Raw genomic sequence first — 17,136 nt, forward strand, 5'->3', positions numbered from 1 at the left:
ATTCGGCAGGCAGAAAAATACTAAAAGCCTTGATGGTAGGTGGGTGTCGGAGGGGGACACCAACTAAAAGCAAGCAATCCGTTTATTTTTATATGGGGAGGAGAGTGTTGGAAAAGATAATGAAACTGAATTTTGAAACGGTGCGGCACCCCGGATGGCAAGCACATTTTCCAAGGAAAAGAGCTATGTGAGCAGCGATGTCCGGACGCTCGGAGGATGCCCGGCTTGCTGGGGAGGAGTGCCCGGGAAGATGAACGAGTTAGGAAGTCCACTCGTCACTGATGGAGCTTCTTGGGGACTTGGCGGCGGGGCAGGAGTCGCCCCGCCGCCTGCAGCAGGGCGCGCAGTCAGCCGGTAGCGGCGCCAGGACCGTCCCTCCCTGGTTGGGTGCGCTACCTCCCCGGCTCCGGGCCCCGGTTGGTTAAAGCACTTTGTTTACCTCACCCGGGCAGAGCCATCCTGGGGGGGCAGGGGGAAGGCGAGCGCCCGCGCCCGGAGCCGGGAGCTGCAATGGCAGTGGCAGCCGCCTGCGGGCGCGGGGAGCTGCCGGAGGACTGGCAGCGGCGAGGCTGATTGATGGGCCTCCGGCTCAATGAGGGGGGGGCCCGGGCGGGGGCGGGGCGGGGCGGACGCTGCGCTCAGCCAGTCGCCGGTGCCGCCGGGTGGGTGGGGGGGCAGGGGGAGGAGGCTCAGTGGAAATGTGTCGGTGACATTGAATGGGGAGACCGAGCGCGAGCGAGGCGCGCGCGCACACACACAGCCCCGCTCGCGCAGAGATCCCCGGCCACGTAAGTAACTATTAATACCGCCTCGCCGAGAGATGCGGGCGTGCTGAGCTCGGGGATTGGCCTCGGGCACCGTCGGCCGTCCCCTTCCATTTCCAATACACATTTCTCTTACCTCCGGTTGGGGGGAAGAACAAAAATCAAAGAAGAAGAGAAGCCGTCAATTTTCTCCAAAACAACCCCGCCAGGCAGTTTGGGTTGAGGGAAGGGGGTGACGGAGCGGTGGCAAATTATTCCAAGGCGAGATCCAGTGAAAAGAGCGAGAGAGGAGACGGCGTGTGTTGACTGGGCTGGGGGTGCATCCCTTTCCTGCCCCGGGAGGACCCCCGGAAGCTCGTGCCGGGGACACCGGAGACCATTGATCTACCCTCGTCCTCCCTGGGCGCACTTCTCGCTTTCTCCGGAGGCCGATCCAGAGCGCGAGGGAGCGGCAACGGCATGAGCCAGTGCTAACCTCCGCCCGGCGGGCTAAGCCCTGGGCTTTGTCGCGTACCTGCGCCCGGCCCGCAACTCCGTGCCTGGCTTTTGCAATCTTTTGTTGGCAGCGCTGACCGCTCTAAGTTAAATGCTCCCTTGCTATTTTTTATTTTTTTTTCTTTTTGTCTGTTTGTTTAAATTTTGGAGAGCTCTAGCGATCTTGGAAAAGCCTCAGACGCCATCTACAGTTAAAACGTAGGTAATTACCCTCTCTGGACCCTCTCCGGCAGCCTCCCCCCACCACCCCCAGCCTTCCACGCCCCCCACCCTTTCCACCAAGAAAGGGGGTGCAGCGCGGATTCAGTCTGCGGTGCGGCGCGAGCCGGTACCCGGGCTTGTTTCCTTTTTCTTTTTGTTTGGTTTCTAACGCGCCGAGACCAAGCGGCGGCCGTGTGCGCTCCCCGAAGACTGCACAAACTACAGCGAGGCTCCTCCGCCCCGTCTGCTTCGGGAGCCTGCGTGGGGACTGCTTCGGGAGCCCCAGAGCTGCAGCTCCCCACCTTAGCAATCCGGTTACAAGTCCAGATCCACGTTGGAAAAGGAGCGAGAGAGAGAGAGAGAGAAACTAAAAGTGCGAAGATTCTGCAAATCGCTGGCGGCTTTGGGGGTAACAAAAGGACCCGAGTTGCCGCCGACCGAGGACCCCCCGGGAGTCGGGTTCGGAGCAGACGAGGTGCCCGGCGGCGCCCGTTTGGGGGGGCTTCTAACTCTTTCTCCACGTAGCCCCCTTCCCGTCCCTCCCCTCGCGATCCCTTTTAACATCCGTGGCACGGAGGCGCCTGCAGCCGCACTCGCCCGCGACTCATCTCTCCAGCGGTTTTTTTTTGTTTGTCGAGTGCGATCCCCACACTCATGAACATACACAGGTCTACCCCCATCACAATAGCAAGATATGGGAGATCGCGGAACAAAACCCAGGATTTCGAGGAGTTGTCGTCTATAAGGTCCGCCGAACCCAGCCAGAGTTTCAGCCCGAACCTCGGCTCCCCGAGCCCGCCTGAGACTCCGAACTTGTCGCATTGCGTTTCTTGCATTGGGAAATACTTATTGTTGGAACCCCTGGAGGGAGACCACGTTTTTCGGGCCGTGCATCTGCACAGTGGAGAGGAGCTGGTGTGCAAGGTAAAGAGCCCGGGGTTTGCTTTTGGCTGTTTTGTCTTTTGAAAAGATGCCCCAGCCTTTGGGAGGGGGCGGGAGGTTACCGAGCCCTGCGGTCCGGGGGAGGGCGATTCGCCTGATTCATTATCCGTGGGCTGGTTAAATGGGGTTCTGAATTTATTTGCTCGCGTTCGACTAGTCGCGAAGTTTTTAGAGCGTTGCAGACAATGCGGCGGGCTGCGGCGGGGGCGTTCTGGGGAGAGCCCGCCGCGGGGAAGGCGGGGGGACTGAGCGGGGGCCAGGGCCACGCGTGGTCCCTTCGGCTCGTGGAGCTCCTCTGCGTTACGCCGGGTCCCGCGGCCTGGGGATTTCTCCCTGGGTCCAGCCCCCTCCCCTTCCAACGCCGAGGAGGGAATCCCCCCGCTAATTTCTAGGCGCTGATGCCTCTGTTCCTTTCGCAGCCATTGTTCTCGGCAGCGTGCAGGTGTGGAACCTTTGTTCCGTAGGTGCCCTTTAAAAGAGACGCACAAAGGTGTCCCCTCTGGCTGAGCCCAGGGGCCCAGCGCGGGGAAGGAGTTTACAAAGAGCCTCCTTCTGCCTGGAGCCTTGAAAGGAAGGTTGAGGGCGGAAATCAAAGCCACCAGTGCACCTCTGGGTGTTGGAAATTGTGAATCCTTTGGGTCTTTTTCTCTTGTCTCCGTTTCTTCTCATCTCCAGCTTTCCATGCCTGACCCCCCCCCCCCCCGCGCCCCCCGCAACACACACCTTTGCCTGTAGGGTTTAGAGGCCAGCATTTGGAGCCTCGGGGATTCACAGTGCTAATACAGAGATGGGTACTTCAGTTTCCTTTTCGTCTTTGACCCTAAACTGGTTTGTGTCTCTGTGTCTTTGTGTGCGTTCACAGGGCTCCAAGACAAGGGGATGAACAGGGGAATGGTTGCAAAAAAAAAAAAAAATGAAGAAGGTAGAACGGGCTACCCAGGAACGGGACATAGATGAAGAATTCATTGTCACTTAATTTTAGCTTAGCTCAGTGTTGGTTTTGTTTGGGGAGGGGTTACGGAGGTAGTTAGAAGTGGGGACACCACCCCCCCCTTTGAAATGGGCACTCTGCATAACTGTGCTACAAATAATGCATCACACTTTTACCATCAACCATAGGCTGCTTTGTGAACTTGCTTTCTTTCACAGAGGACTGGAGTATTTCATTGTGAAAAATGGGTTTTGTGGAGGGTCTCCAGTCTGTTGTGCAGTTGTTCAGTTGAGACCTCAGGGGCAAATCAGAGACTCTAAATACTGCTCTCTGCTTGAACTGAGCATTTGGTGTTTTGCACCTTCTCCAAGTTATTGAGACTCAGAGCAGCTATTCCCAGTTAACCAAAATTCAGTAGGCTATTCAGAGCTGGGTTGAATTCTCAGAAGACCTACAACGTTGTACAATAGGGTAGTCATCCTCTGAAATGAATGAATTCCACAGAGCTGCCACTCTCATATGAAATATGCACAATCACCCAGCAGTGTGTTTTCACTCCTTTTGCTCAACTTCAGTAGAGCATTTTAATATTTTTCAAAGGCTGGAGATGCTTTTAAGTAAAAGGAGTCTGCCGCCAAATTCTGCAGGAACATCTTGCCCTGTTATTTCTTTGTTTAAAGACAGAGGTGACTCCAGCCCCTGCTGTTTCTTTCTCCCTTCAGATTTTTTTCAAGACATGTTTCACTTTAGACTAACCTTACAGTGTCATTCGTAGACTTGCTCTCTGGCCTGAAACTGTACTTAATCTGCTGGTTTAGTTATTGCAAAGATTGAATCAGCCCCTCACCAATTACTGTGCCACTGCAAGTGGATTTAAGTGCAGTATCATTGTTCTGCTTGACAGAGGTCATCCCTTTAAGACACAGCAGCTCTGTTTGCCTGCCTTTTCATCAGAGGTGATGTGGGTGACTTCTTATGCAAGCGTAGTTGTATAGTTGTGTATATCCTAGGAAGCTCCAAGTGGTTTTTATAAGGCTACTGCTATGAACTACCCTCATAGATACACTGTGGACTCTTGGCTTACTGCAGGCTCAGTGAAATCTACACATTGAATCCAGTTCCTTTTGACATCTTAGAATGTAGAGTTCCTGTCTCCTAGCTCTGTGTTGACCCAAGAAAAAAGTCTTTGTAACAATAGATCCAGTGCAAAGATGCCACTCACAGGAACTCTATAGAATTCTATAGGACATTATTTGGGGAGAGAGAGAGACTGGAGCGTCATTTAACCAAAATAATCATGCCTGTTTATTGTCTTCCTGTGTCTGTGTTAAGCTAGGCAGATGAAGGAAGGGGACTTTAGGGTGTCTTTAGCTTATTGTTTTCATGGAAGTGCTTGTAGTCACTGTGCAGATTGACATAATTACTATGTTGGCAAAATGGGCACTTTTTTTTTTTTTTGCAAATACTATGAATGATGGCCTAATCTCACTGCCTTATCTGATCTGTCACATTATATAACTAAGGATCTAAATTAAACATTTAAAAGAGGCTGGCACTGAGGCTTATGGCTTGATTTTGCACTTGAAGGTGATGGTTTAAATACCAATCCAAGCTCATAAATGCCTGTTACAGCTAGTAATAAAAGTTTGGTTCCTACCCATTTGGGAAAACATAAGTACTTGTTTTATTTTGCATATTATGTCCACCATCTTGGAATTTGGTCTCTCCTGCAAAGGGTATGGCTACATTCTGAAGTTGCCATGAATATGTTTGACTTTACATTTTAATGTTCATTCAGTTTTTCAGTGGGACAGAATAATAGACTAAGGGTACTGAGCAAAAAAAAAATCACCTTTTATTTTTTTTAAATGCAACTCAAAGCAGGAAATATGTTATAAATAATCATTACCCCATGAGCACTGGCTACAGAGCCTGCAGCCTGGTGCTTCAGATCCCAATGTCCTCCTTATGTAACGCAATGTTTACATTAGTCACTGCAAAGCCTTTATTACTCTGGGAAATTTCTGAGGCTTTCCTGGGTTTCTGCAGTCTGGGTGTTAAAGTTGACTCAAGCATTTCAGATGCCTAATTGAACGGACCTCTGAGGTCACTGCTGGCAGGTCATCATTTGACAGTATCAGGGTGTGATTTGTGGTCTCTGGGGACACGGAAGTATTCATTCTCAAATTCTAGGTTATAGTGGCAGCAGCTGCGCTGCTTTCCTGAGCTGCCTCATTATGGTTCATTCACAATGTTACTTTGCTTCCTCGCCTGTGTTCGCACCAGCCCTCCCGAGGTTCTTATAGCGCCGTTTAACTCACAGATTTTGGAGTTTTGTTTTTTGAAACGAAGAGAGGCTTCACTCAGGGATTGCTAAATAGCAGCCTATGTCCCTGGCTGGGTTATGGAAAGCCTGTAAGTCCCCTTAAGACACATCTATTATTATTGTACATGCTTTTGAGAATGGGCATTGTCAGCTAAGAGGGGTCAGAGCTTTCATCAGATTCTTAGGTAGGGGCCGGACCCATAAAGGTCAACAGTGTTTCCAATCAGTGTCTTCAGTTTATGAAAAGAAGGGCGGCTGAGTGATCCTGAATGCTTTATCCACCTCCTCCAGATTATCGGTGGCCAAGCCAGGATTAGATTCTCAAATTAGATGGTTTCTAGGCCAGCGTTTTTCATTCCCCTCCACACACCACAAAATTTTGATTAAGGAGAGTGTGTTCTAACTAATGGAAAAGAGACTGAAGAAGCTAAATGATGGTGAACTGTTAGCATTCAGCGTATTGTCGTTACAGCGATGTTGGCTCTCCATGCTTCCCAGCAAGGAACACCCACGCCCGCCCCTCACTCTTGCAGACATGGAATAGACTCATCATAGCCACATTCCCCGGGCAGATACGAAAGCCACATTCCAAACCCAGAGATTTGTATCCCTGATTTAGTGGAGGTCTTGAATGAAAACGTTTTTTTTTTTTTTTAACCTGAGAAAATCTCTGTAGTGTTAATTCTTATTAGATCTGTTTCCAAAAGGTATTGAGGGTGGATTCGCTTTTGAAATAACCCCACAATGAGGTGGCATTTCACAGGCTCATTTTGATTCATAGAAAATCATTGCATAACTGATTCATTGAGCTAGATATGTGTGGAGGGAAGAGAGAAAGGAGCGTGGCTGCTTTCTTAATCAGAAGGACTGTGTCCTTTCTCAGCTCTGCCGCTGGGGGCTTGATTTGACTTGTTATCCGAGCCTCGATTTCCACATCTGTGAGATGAAGGTACTGAATTACGTAACCTTCATTCTACACATTTAATCTATTAATTGCTATTATGTTGTATACTGCTATACAATCCAATTATGTAGCAAAAAATATGTTGTATATGGTTGTTAGAGCTGTGTAATGTTGGTGTATGGATGCTTTTTTTTTTCTTTGAAGGTAAATAAGGTGTTGTCTGTGCACCTTGGGATGTCTCAAATTTTGCCTTAATTTTTCTATAAACAGAGGCGATTTGGATAGAGAGAAAAACATAATAAAACTTACCATTTGTATATTGCATTACATCTTGCTAAGCATTCCGACCTTCATTTTCTCATATAATCCTCCCAACACTGTGAGTCAACCACTTGCCCTTTTGCACATGAGGATTTGGAGGCTCAGAGAGGTCAAGCGACTTATTCAGTGCTGCACAGCTGGGAGGCAGGGCCAGTGTGATCGGGAGGTTCAAGCTCAACCCGTGTCTATGGGAGTCATCCACATTCTGTGATCTGGTTGTATAGGAGGCACCTCTGACTCTTGGTATTGTTCATCCTGCCCTAGGTGTTTGATATCAGCTGCTACCAGGAGTCCCTGGCCCCCTGCTTTTGCCTGTCTGCCCACAGCAACATCAACCAAATCACCGAAATTATCCTGGGGGAGACCAAAGCCTATGTGTTCTTTGAGCGGAGCTATGGGGACATGCATTCCTTCGTCCGCACCTGCAAGAAGCTGAGGGAGGAGGAGGCGGCCAGGCTTTTCTACCAGATCGCCTCGGCCGTGGCCCACTGCCACGACGGAGGGCTGGTGCTCCGGGACCTCAAGCTGCGGAAATTCATCTTTAAGGATGAAGAAAGGTGAGTCTCCTTCCTGTCCAGGCCCGTGTGCTGTGCCAGGCTGCTCAGAGCAGCTTGCCGGAGAGGTTGGAATGGACATTCTTGGGCTGCCTGTCGTCCAGGTGAGGAGGAAGGATTGTGGAAGAACAAAGAGAGAAATATTGCAGTGTTTTAAGTGCCCCTGAGAAGTGGTTTGCTGCTCCTCTAAGAGGTGGTTATCAGAGGCTCACAAGTGCCAGGATATTCTGTGATCCCGTAATTAATTTTGTTTTGGTGTCATGAACTCTGAAGGTGGCTGCCTTTCAGCGTGAATAAGGCAAACTTTTGAAAAATCTGCCTTCGGTGGTGTCCGTGCCTGGCATGAGTCGTTTATCATTCATTCATTCAAGAGATACTCCCTAAGTCCGTTCCTAAGTTTGAATCACAGGTCTCCGGACTGTGAATATCAAGATGCATTAGCTAGTCAGTGACCTAGTAAAGGAAGCGTTACTGGCCCACATGCAGGTATGTGCTGGGTCAGATGGGAACTGGGGGCTGGGGTGTCAGTTCTAACGAGGACTTGAAGAGTCAGGAAAGTTTTTATAGGAGAAGTGAATTTGGAGCCAAGGTGAATGTGTTATAGGCGATGTGGGAAGGACCGGCATTCCAGGTGAGGAGCCTGCCTGGGCACGTGCCTGGCTATGTGAAAGTCTTGGTTGTTTTAAGAGACAGCCGGACAGGGGGCTGGGCATCTGGGCTTCATTCATGGCCCTTCCATTAACTCATTACATCATGTTTAGCAGACCCCCCCTGGGGCCCTGCTTTCTGCTCCAGCTGACTTTGATTGTAAAAACTCTTTCAAGTTCCTTTTTGTTTCCTTTTTAATAATGTGCTTTTTTAGAGGAGTGGAAGCAACTGATGTATATTCATTGCTGACTATTCCAAGAATTACTGCAGGGGCTCTACATACGTGATGTCATGGAATTCTTGTGACTGCCTTGGGCTTTCCTGCCTCCTATTAGCAGAGTGTTTAGTGAAGTGAAGGTTCCATTGTCACAGTCCTATTCAGGATCATCTGAATACAAGGCTAGTGTGCATCATTCATCCACTCGCTCTGCAAGCATTCTGCGAGTACCCTTTTGCGTCTGGTACAGATTTGCTGTCAAACCTTTCCATCTTCCAGTTAGATTAGCTAAGCTATCCCAGTGGCCTGTGATGTTTTTAGGTGATTGCTTATGGAAGCCTGACGGCATCCCAATGAGAGAGATCTAGTGATGGTTTTTCCATCTTTGTGGTCCGAGCTAATCTGGCAATAAACATCTGGGAAGCATTTGGGGATTAGCACAGGTCAAAGGACCTGTGGTTACTTAGTCCAAATGGAATAATTTCATGAGCATTTATAATCCAGCAGAGTAGACAAAGTGCAGAGGGCCACTGGATTTCCCAAACCCACTGTTGGTTATTGTTCCATATTTTTACCCATAAAGGCATACCAAGTGATTTATTATGTTTTTAAAAAGTGATGAAGGGAATATTAATTCTGGAGGGTTTTTAATCAATTCAGCACTATTATACATCAGAGGAAAAAAAATCTCCATGAACATTCCCTCACAAAGCCAGTAGTTTTATATTTACATAGTTATTATTATAGCAATTTTAAATGTTAATCTATGATACAATAATATTACTTCAGAAAACATAAAAAATATAGTTTTTTAATAGCCGTGCTCCCATTTTTGCTGAAAGCTAGTCAGTTCACCCTAATGTTAGTTTGACACTTTAAAACACACGTGAGATGCAGTCCGCTCTGTAAACGCTGCAGGACAGAGACCCTCAAACGGGCCTCTGGTGATTAATATCCTGGTCTCACACACTGGATGGCTTTTACCTTCATTAACAAGCTAAAGAAGGTGGGGACACTATTTGATCTAGAGTGTGGGAGTGATGGTTATCTTTCTCTTTCTGCTTACCTCCGTCTGCCCTTGGATCCTGGAGAGCCAGGTCTTCATCCTGTTTTTGCCCTTACTCCTCTCTGTGACCTTCGATTGGTCCCTTCCCCTTGGCCTCAAGTTCCTCAATCTTTTCTTGTCCTGACTCTGTTGCACTGGCTCTAAGGTCTTCCTGAGTTCAGACAGTCAAGTATGTGCCACTTTGAATATTCTCATATACACCTGACTGAAAGATATACACCTGACTCCAACAAGATACTGACAGAGATATCCTTTTTGCCCTTCAGTGTTCTATCTTCCTCGAAGATCTAATAACTAACTAAAAAAATAAGAGGTATTGTTTAGTGACCTATTTAAGGACCTTCCGTGATGGCTCAGTGGTAAAGAATCCACCTGCAATGCAGGAGACAGGGGAAACACAGGTTTGATCCGTGGGTCACGAAGATCCCCTGGAGGAGGAAATGGCAACCCATTCCAGTATTCGTGCCTGGGAAATCCCGTGGACAAAGGAACCTGGCGGGCTACAGTCCATGGGGTCGCAAAGAGTTGGATACCACTGAGCGACTGAACACGTACACACGGCAGAGCCTACTATAAGGTTGTCTTTCAACACTTAATTCTCTCTGCAAGTTGGAGAGGTGAGTATCAGCGTGTCATTAGGTAGCTGAGGGCTCCAAAGTGTAGCTGGAGAAGTCTCAAACTTATAGACACAAAAGAACAGAAGACCCAATTCTCTGTTAAGTCAACTCTCAAGAAATTCATTTGGCCACCACAGGGATTCAGGACAATCAATGCCCTCTGTCATGGGGATCTGCATTTTTAAGCAGCATCTTTAATTGTGTCTCTCTAGAGAGGAATTGCAGGCATACTGGCGAGGATGTGGGGTGGTAGCCCGTCAGGTCCTAGCAGAGCCGTGTTAGAAACAGATGTGTCAAGTGGGTCCGAGTAGACTGGACGTTCCCCGGTCACAGGCTATGGGAGCAGAAGTCGGCGTTAGAGATTCCGTTCATTTTGCCATCAGTGAGCAGAGCCCCAGAGGTGAGGGTGCTTGTCCAAGAGCCCACAGTTGTTCTGGAAGCAAATATGGGCTGAGTCTGTTGGGAAGATCCCCTGGAGAAGGGAAAGGCTACCCACTCCAGTCTTTGGGCCTGGAGAATTCCGTGGACTGTATAGGCCATGGGGTTCAAAGAGTCGGACACGACCCAGCGACTTTCACTTTCACCGACCTCATGTTTGATGGTGTGAACCTCTCCCCCAGGACTGCTTGTCCTTTACGGGGAAATGTGTAAGGTAATTCGTGTGTGATGGCAAAGCCAGAGTCCTTGATGTCACAGGGGCTGAGGAAGAAATGGTCACACATGAGAAACTTCTAACATGAGCCCTGCAGGGCTCTGACACTTGGTCTGGAGTTACGTTTGGCTTATGCAGAAGAGCGTGATCCTTTCTAGAAAGAACTAGAAAGAAGTATTTGGTATGAATGTGAAGCTAGGACACCACAGAAGCAGGTGGTGTCACGCTCAAAGGTGGTGTCAACGTTCAGACCTGAGGTGGGGGCGGGAGGATGAATTGAGCCTTTGGGATTGATATGTATATACACTGTTGATGCTATGTATAAAATAGATAACTGAACCATTGTATAGCACATGGAACTCTGAATGGAAAGGAAATCCAAAGAGGGGATATGTGTATGTGTGTAGCTGATTCACTTTGTTGTACAGCAGAAACTAACACAACATTGCAAAGCAAATCTACTCCAACAAAAATTAATTTAAAAAGAAAGCTCAATCCTTTTTAACTTTGAAGAGCATTTTCCTTCTGAAAAAGACGGTGTAAGCAGCAGGTAAGAAGCTGGCCATCGTTGTTGCCACTGTATCTGAGAACCTGAGTCAGAGCAGCCTTGCCCCCCAAGGGGCTGCAGGGAAAGGGGAACCCCTTGCCCCAGCCCATAGGCGAGGCAGTGGGCCCGCACAGCAATAGGTGACCTTGCTCAAGGTCACACAGTCAGTCTGATGATGGAGTCAGCCTAGAAATCCTATCATTTCCTTCCAGAGTTCTTTCTCTGCCCTGAACCCTGGGGAGGCCCCAGTGGATTTGCTCTGAGAAGGCTGCTTTCCTTTTCAAGGACATCAGTGGGCGACAGGACCTTTCTCATTATCACCCAACCATCAACTTTTGGTAAAAGATGAATAATGCTTAGCAGCCTTCTTTCATCTTGTTTGGGCTTTAACCCCTCCATTTTGGACTGTAAGGCTGGTTTTGTCACTCAGGTTATTCTAGTTCCCAGGGGCCTCTGAGTTTCATGGTAGAGTCTCTTCATTGGCCTGCACGGTGGCTGTATGACAACCACTCCTATATTTCCAAGAGGGACAGGAGCCAGAGGCTCTGGGATCTCTTCTGGGCCTTGCTGCCTTCACTCTTGGTCCCAATCAGTAGGACCTAATGAATAGGTATTTCAATAGGACGAAAACTTCCTCCTCTCATGACAACGTGGAGGTATGAGAAACAACGAGTTGGATTTGAAAGGCTTTTGAAAAGTTAAAACAGTGGAATCTGGGTCTGTTTCCTGATTGTTAAGGCATTGGTTCTGTGATGCCCGGGGCGGGGTTGCATAGAAGAGACCTTAGGAAGCACTGCTTTACAAGCTTCAAGCCACCAGACATCTCTCTTGCCTCATCTGCATCCGTCTCTCTCTCTCTCTCAAGGATGTACTTCCTGTTCTTTGATGATCTTGAAAGTGATCAAAGGGGAAAGCCTTACATAGTGAAATTGGCTGATGCAAAGAGCCGACTCATTGGAAAAGACCCTGATGCTGGGAAAGATTGAGGGAAGGAGGAGAAGGGGATGACAGAGGATGAGAGGTTGAATGGCATCACTGGCTCAATGGACATGAGTTTGAGCAAACTCCAGGAGATAGTTAAAGACAGGGAAGCCGCGTGCTGCAGTCCATGGGGTCGCAAAGAGTCGGACACGACTTAGCGACTGAACAACAGGTGGTTCAGAGAGAGACCTGACTCTGGGTTGACTTCTTATGCACAAATTTTCCATTCTAGACCATCTGTAACTCTCAAGCCCGTGGCCACCCATGGAAACATGCTTAATAGAACTGTCATCACCCATAAGTCCAGCTTCCTACAAGTGGTTTTGCTCACATTATACACGGATGACACCTGATATTCTATGAAGACTTCATGCTGGGGTGCCTTCTGCCTCTGTGTTGAATCCGCAGCACCTCAGATTCTTGTGCTCCTGTTTTATTTGTTTACTGTTACTTTATTTACTTACTGGCTGCGCTGGGTCTTTGTTGCTGCTGGGCTGCTCTTTCTTTGTTTTTGCAGTGCACGGGCTTCTCATTGCAGTGGCTTCTCTTGTTGCAGAGCATGGCCTCTAGGCTCACAGCTACAGTAATTGCAGCATGCAGGTTTGGTAGTTGTGGTGCTGAGCTTGGTTACTCGTCGGCATGTGGAATATTCCCCGACCAGGGATTGAACCCATGTCCTCTGCATTGGCAGGCAGGTTTTTATACACTGTACCACCAGGGAAGTCCTGTTATTCTGTTTGTTGGAACTAGATTCCAATTCTGGCTCTACCACCTGTTAACTACCTGATTAAGTCATTTCATACTTCTATGCTGCACTTTCCTCAAAGCGGAAATAATAGTTGCATCCCTAGAGGGTGGCTATGAGAGTTAGATGATCCTGTGACTCACAGGTAGGGCAGGCGCTAACAGTCAGTAGCGGTCCTAGAGTCATCCATGGGGCTTCCCAGGTGGCGCTAGTGGTCAAGAACAGGAGATGTAAGAGATGTGGGTGCAGTCCCTGGGTTGGGAAGATCCCCTGGAGAAGAAAATGGCAGCCTGCTCCAGTATTCTTGTCTGGAAGATTCCATGGACAGAGGAGCCTGGAGGGCTACAGTCCATGGGGTCACAAACGGTCAGACATGATTGAGCATACCAACTACTTAGAGTCATTGATAAAGTGATACCCTTGTGGGAGAGCTTCCCTGGTAGCTCAGTTTGTAAAGAATCCGCCTGCAATGCAGGAGACCTCAGTTCGATTCCTGGCTCGGGAAGATCCGATAGAGAAGGGATAGCTAACCAATCCAGTGTTCTTGGGTTTCCTTGGTGGCTCAGCTGGTAAAGAATCTGCCTGCAATTCTTTGGGGCTCTGCCTGCAGTTGAAGCCAGGAGACCTGGGTTGGGAAGATCCCCCGGAGAAGAGAATGGCTACCCACTCCAGTATTCTGACCTGGAGAATTCCATGGACTGTATAGTCCACGAGGTTGCAAAGAGTTGGACACGACTGAGTGACTTTCACTCACTTTATGGGAGAGCAGTTCCCAGAGAATGGAGTACGTAGCAACAATGTCCTTGAAGGTTGAGCCCTTGAGATAGAAAGATTAGATTTAAGCCACATCCTCCCCTCTCCTTTGTTTAATTATAATCGCTGGATGCGTATTAGGAGGGCAACTGACAGGTCAAGTACACATGGTGTGGAACCTGCTGCTCAGAAGGGCTAGGCGGTTCACAAGCAGTCGGAAAGGGAAGGTGGACAAGGGCACTGGCAGGGTGGGAGAGAAGGGTGGATTCCACCCCTCCAGGCCTGGACCAGCCACGGTGCTCCCACCCCTGTTGTGCTGCCTCTCCTCTGGGCCGGGATGTTTCTTTAGGGCTGAGCCTCAGCCACACTGTTTGTGTTTTGAGGAAGTTAAAGCCCTACCCTAACTGAACTCGCCCTGGACACACCCTTTGCATCCCCAGTTCCTGTAGTAAAATCTGAGATGATCTGTGTGTAGTAAATATAGTAAATGTGATGCAGTAAAATCTGCATAGGATTGAGGCCTCTAATCTGAAAAAGGGCAGTGCCTGATCCCCCAGAGGCTGCGCCCGTGTTCTCCAGCCCCTCTCGCCCTGCTCTGGGATTAAAGGGGTCTCCTGGTCAGGTCTTTTCCTTGAGGCCCCGGATTTCAATCCCAGCCTCTAAGGGACAAAGCTTGTTGCTCTGCTGCAGTCCATCCCTCTCTGGATTCCAGTCTGTTTCTCTTGCACTTCTTCATCAGTTTAACGTTGACCAGTTACCTAACCTCTTCTGCTCCATTGGCTTATCATAACGGGAAGACTTTGCTCATGAAATTAAATGAATTAACGAAAGTGAACCTGTTGCTTGGCGCACAGTTGGCCATCAGCTGCTCTTAACCTCTCCTGGGCTTGATTCATGTCTGGGTCTCTGGGTGACAGCAGGCCAGCCTGCTGACCTAGAACTTGAAGAGCACTTTAAGCTGCTGCAAGCTGCGGCTGCAGGAGGGGCCCCCTGAAGCACGTAGGGAGGTGGGGGAACATGGTGCCTACAACAGTCCCCGTTTGCCAGCTGAATCTTGCCTATCCCTTGGAACAGGGCTCCTTGACACCCTCCCTCCCCAACCCCAGCTCCCTGCCCCCTACCACAATTCGGTGTTGACATTTCTTTGCCCAGAAATACCCCCATGTGAACGAGAAGACGGCTTCTGAACATGTTTCTTCTTTGGTTCGAAGATCTTTATCTCTTAACGTCAGAGGTCTCATTTCCTCTGCTTTGTGGAAGCTGATCAGTGCCTGTGTCTGCCGGAGGGGATGGAGGGCGGTGTTTCCCTGGAACGAAAGCCCTCTTCAGGGGCACAGGGGTACTTGCATCTCCCTCCTAGGGGAAGGCCTCTTCCCTGCCGCACCAGATGAGGTCAGTGCTCCCTTCCCCAGGCAGGTGTTAGTATGTGTATTAGTTCTCCCTTTAGATCTTTAAGGTTTTTCTTGCCTCCAGAGATGTTCCCATATCTAATAAAGTACAGTGGGCAAGGCATTGGAGTCCTGGAGACCAGACTCTGTTTTCTTCCGTTAATAGCAATGTATATTAAGTTGCAGGCTTCCCTGACGACTCATGTGGTAAAGAATCTGCCTGCAATACAGGAGACTCAGGTTTGATCCATGGGTCGGGAAGATCCCCTGGAGGAGGAAATGGCAGCCCACTCCGTATTCTTGCCTGGAGAATTTCATGGACAGAGGAGCCTGGAGAGATACAGTCCATGGGGTTGCAAAAGAGTCGACACGACTAAGCTTGTACTCCCACGCATCCATTAAGTTGTAGGTTTGTTGAATTTTAGGAAATTTGCCATTCTGCTTTAAAGGCTATGGAGCTCCTGGAATTCTCTTGTTCATGTTGACCCCTTGGATGTAATCAGGCACTGTCCATCCTTTGGGAAAGTTCCTCCCCCTCACTCTTCTCAGGACATGTCAGGAGTGCTCACACTTGGATCTGTTACAGCGTGTTTTCTGCTCTCCTCTTACTATCCGTGAGCATCTCCAGACAGTCTGCATCTCCTTCTGGCCTGGGAGCTCATTGAGGTCGGAAGCTGTGTCTTGTGTACCGTTCCTGGAGCCTGGTGGGCATTGAGTGAATGAGAATTCCTTTTATGGACCAGGAGCAGCTCAGATTGGATTCTCATGTCAGAGCAAGAGAGGCAGGGAATGTATTCATTTAATGATCATCTCGGTCATTGCCCAGATGGGAACCCAAAAAGACTGAGACTTATGAATCTCCCTTGTAGGCACCTTTTTTAAAAATTTTATTTTTTATTGAAATACAGTTGAATTATAATGTTGTATCATTGTAGACGGGCTTCCCTGGTAGCTCAGATGGTAAAGAATATGCCTGCATTGTGTGAGACCCGAGTTCTATCCCTGGGTCGGGAAGATCCCCTGGAGAAGGGAATGGCTACCCACTCCACTATTCTTGCCTGGAGAATCCCATGGGTGGAGGAGCCTGGCGAGCTACCATGTTCTGGACCATGGCTACAGTCCATGGTCACAAAGAGTCAGACACGACTGAGCGACTAACACTTTTTCTTTCATCATCGTAGACACCTTTTGAAGAGAACTGTTTTCAAAGGTCCACGTCAAGTAACAGACAAACCCATCATTCCCATTTTGATTTAATGATTTATGCAAAAGTGACATTTACTTAAGACGCCGTTATTTATGTCTGTGGTGGGTGCCTTTTTATTTATGAAGGGCTTCAGGTCACGATGAAGGCAATGGCACCCCACTCCAGTACTTCTGCCTAGAAAATCCCATGGATGGAGGAGCCTGGTGGGCTGCAGTCCATGGGGTCGCTAAGAGTCGGACACGACTGAGCGACTTCGCTTCACTTCAGGTCACGATTAGAGGGGAGGGCTTCCTCAAGGTTCCATGCTTAGAGATAGACTGAATTGTAGGTATTCTTCAGCAGGGTTTCTGGCTAGGGTATTAGGGCTTAATAAATTAGCTGATGGACTAGACTGGGAACCACAGGCAAGTGGAGCAGAGAGCACAGTGGTGAAAGTTTTTGATTCCTCCATTTGGCCTTTTGCCCTTGGCCTGCCTTCTCTGACATGGGTTGGGGATAATGAATTTAGAGTATCCAGCACAGATATACTTCAGGGACTTAGGATACCTATTATTCCTGCTCTCCATAATCCTTATTGCTTTGAGCCTCATATTCCAACAACCTGGAGATTTGTTTATTTGTTCAACAAATATTTATGGAGTACAAAGTATTATATGTGCCTGACAATAGTCTAGGTGCTGGAGATACTGAAATACTGGATGACACAGAAGCCCTGGTCTCATGGGACTTACATTTTAGTGAAATAATATCTAGGATCCACCATGTACCAGACCCTGTTCTAACCAAAACACATAAATGAACAAATTTTATCTGAATTAATTACTATAATTATTTATTTATTTTATTTTTTTTTATTGGAAGATAACTGCTTTACAAT

At 48.4% G+C, this 17,136-nt stretch overlaps 1 protein-coding gene across 1 annotated transcript in view; it reads left to right on the forward strand.

Annotated features, from left to right (window-relative positions):
• The first annotated feature begins 705 nt into the window (after positions 1-705).
• TRIB2 (tribbles pseudokinase 2) overlaps positions 706-17,136 on the forward strand; it is a 32,694-nt gene continuing 16,263 nt past the window's right edge. Inside the window, exons 1-2 of the mRNA XM_055400056.2 lie at positions 706-2,384; positions 7,149-7,441. Of these exons, the coding sequence (XP_055256031.2) occupies positions 2,115-2,384; positions 7,149-7,441 (563 nt within the window). The 5' untranslated portion in view covers positions 706-2,114. The remainder of the gene's footprint in view (positions 2,385-7,148; positions 7,442-17,136) is intronic.

This window comes from Moschus berezovskii, chromosome 11 (genome assembly GCF_049115385.1).
Source record: "Moschus berezovskii isolate FMDL1 chromosome 11, NW_MosBer_1.0, whole genome shotgun sequence".
NCBI classification, from domain to species: Eukaryota; Metazoa; Chordata; class Mammalia; order Artiodactyla; family Moschidae; genus Moschus; species Moschus berezovskii.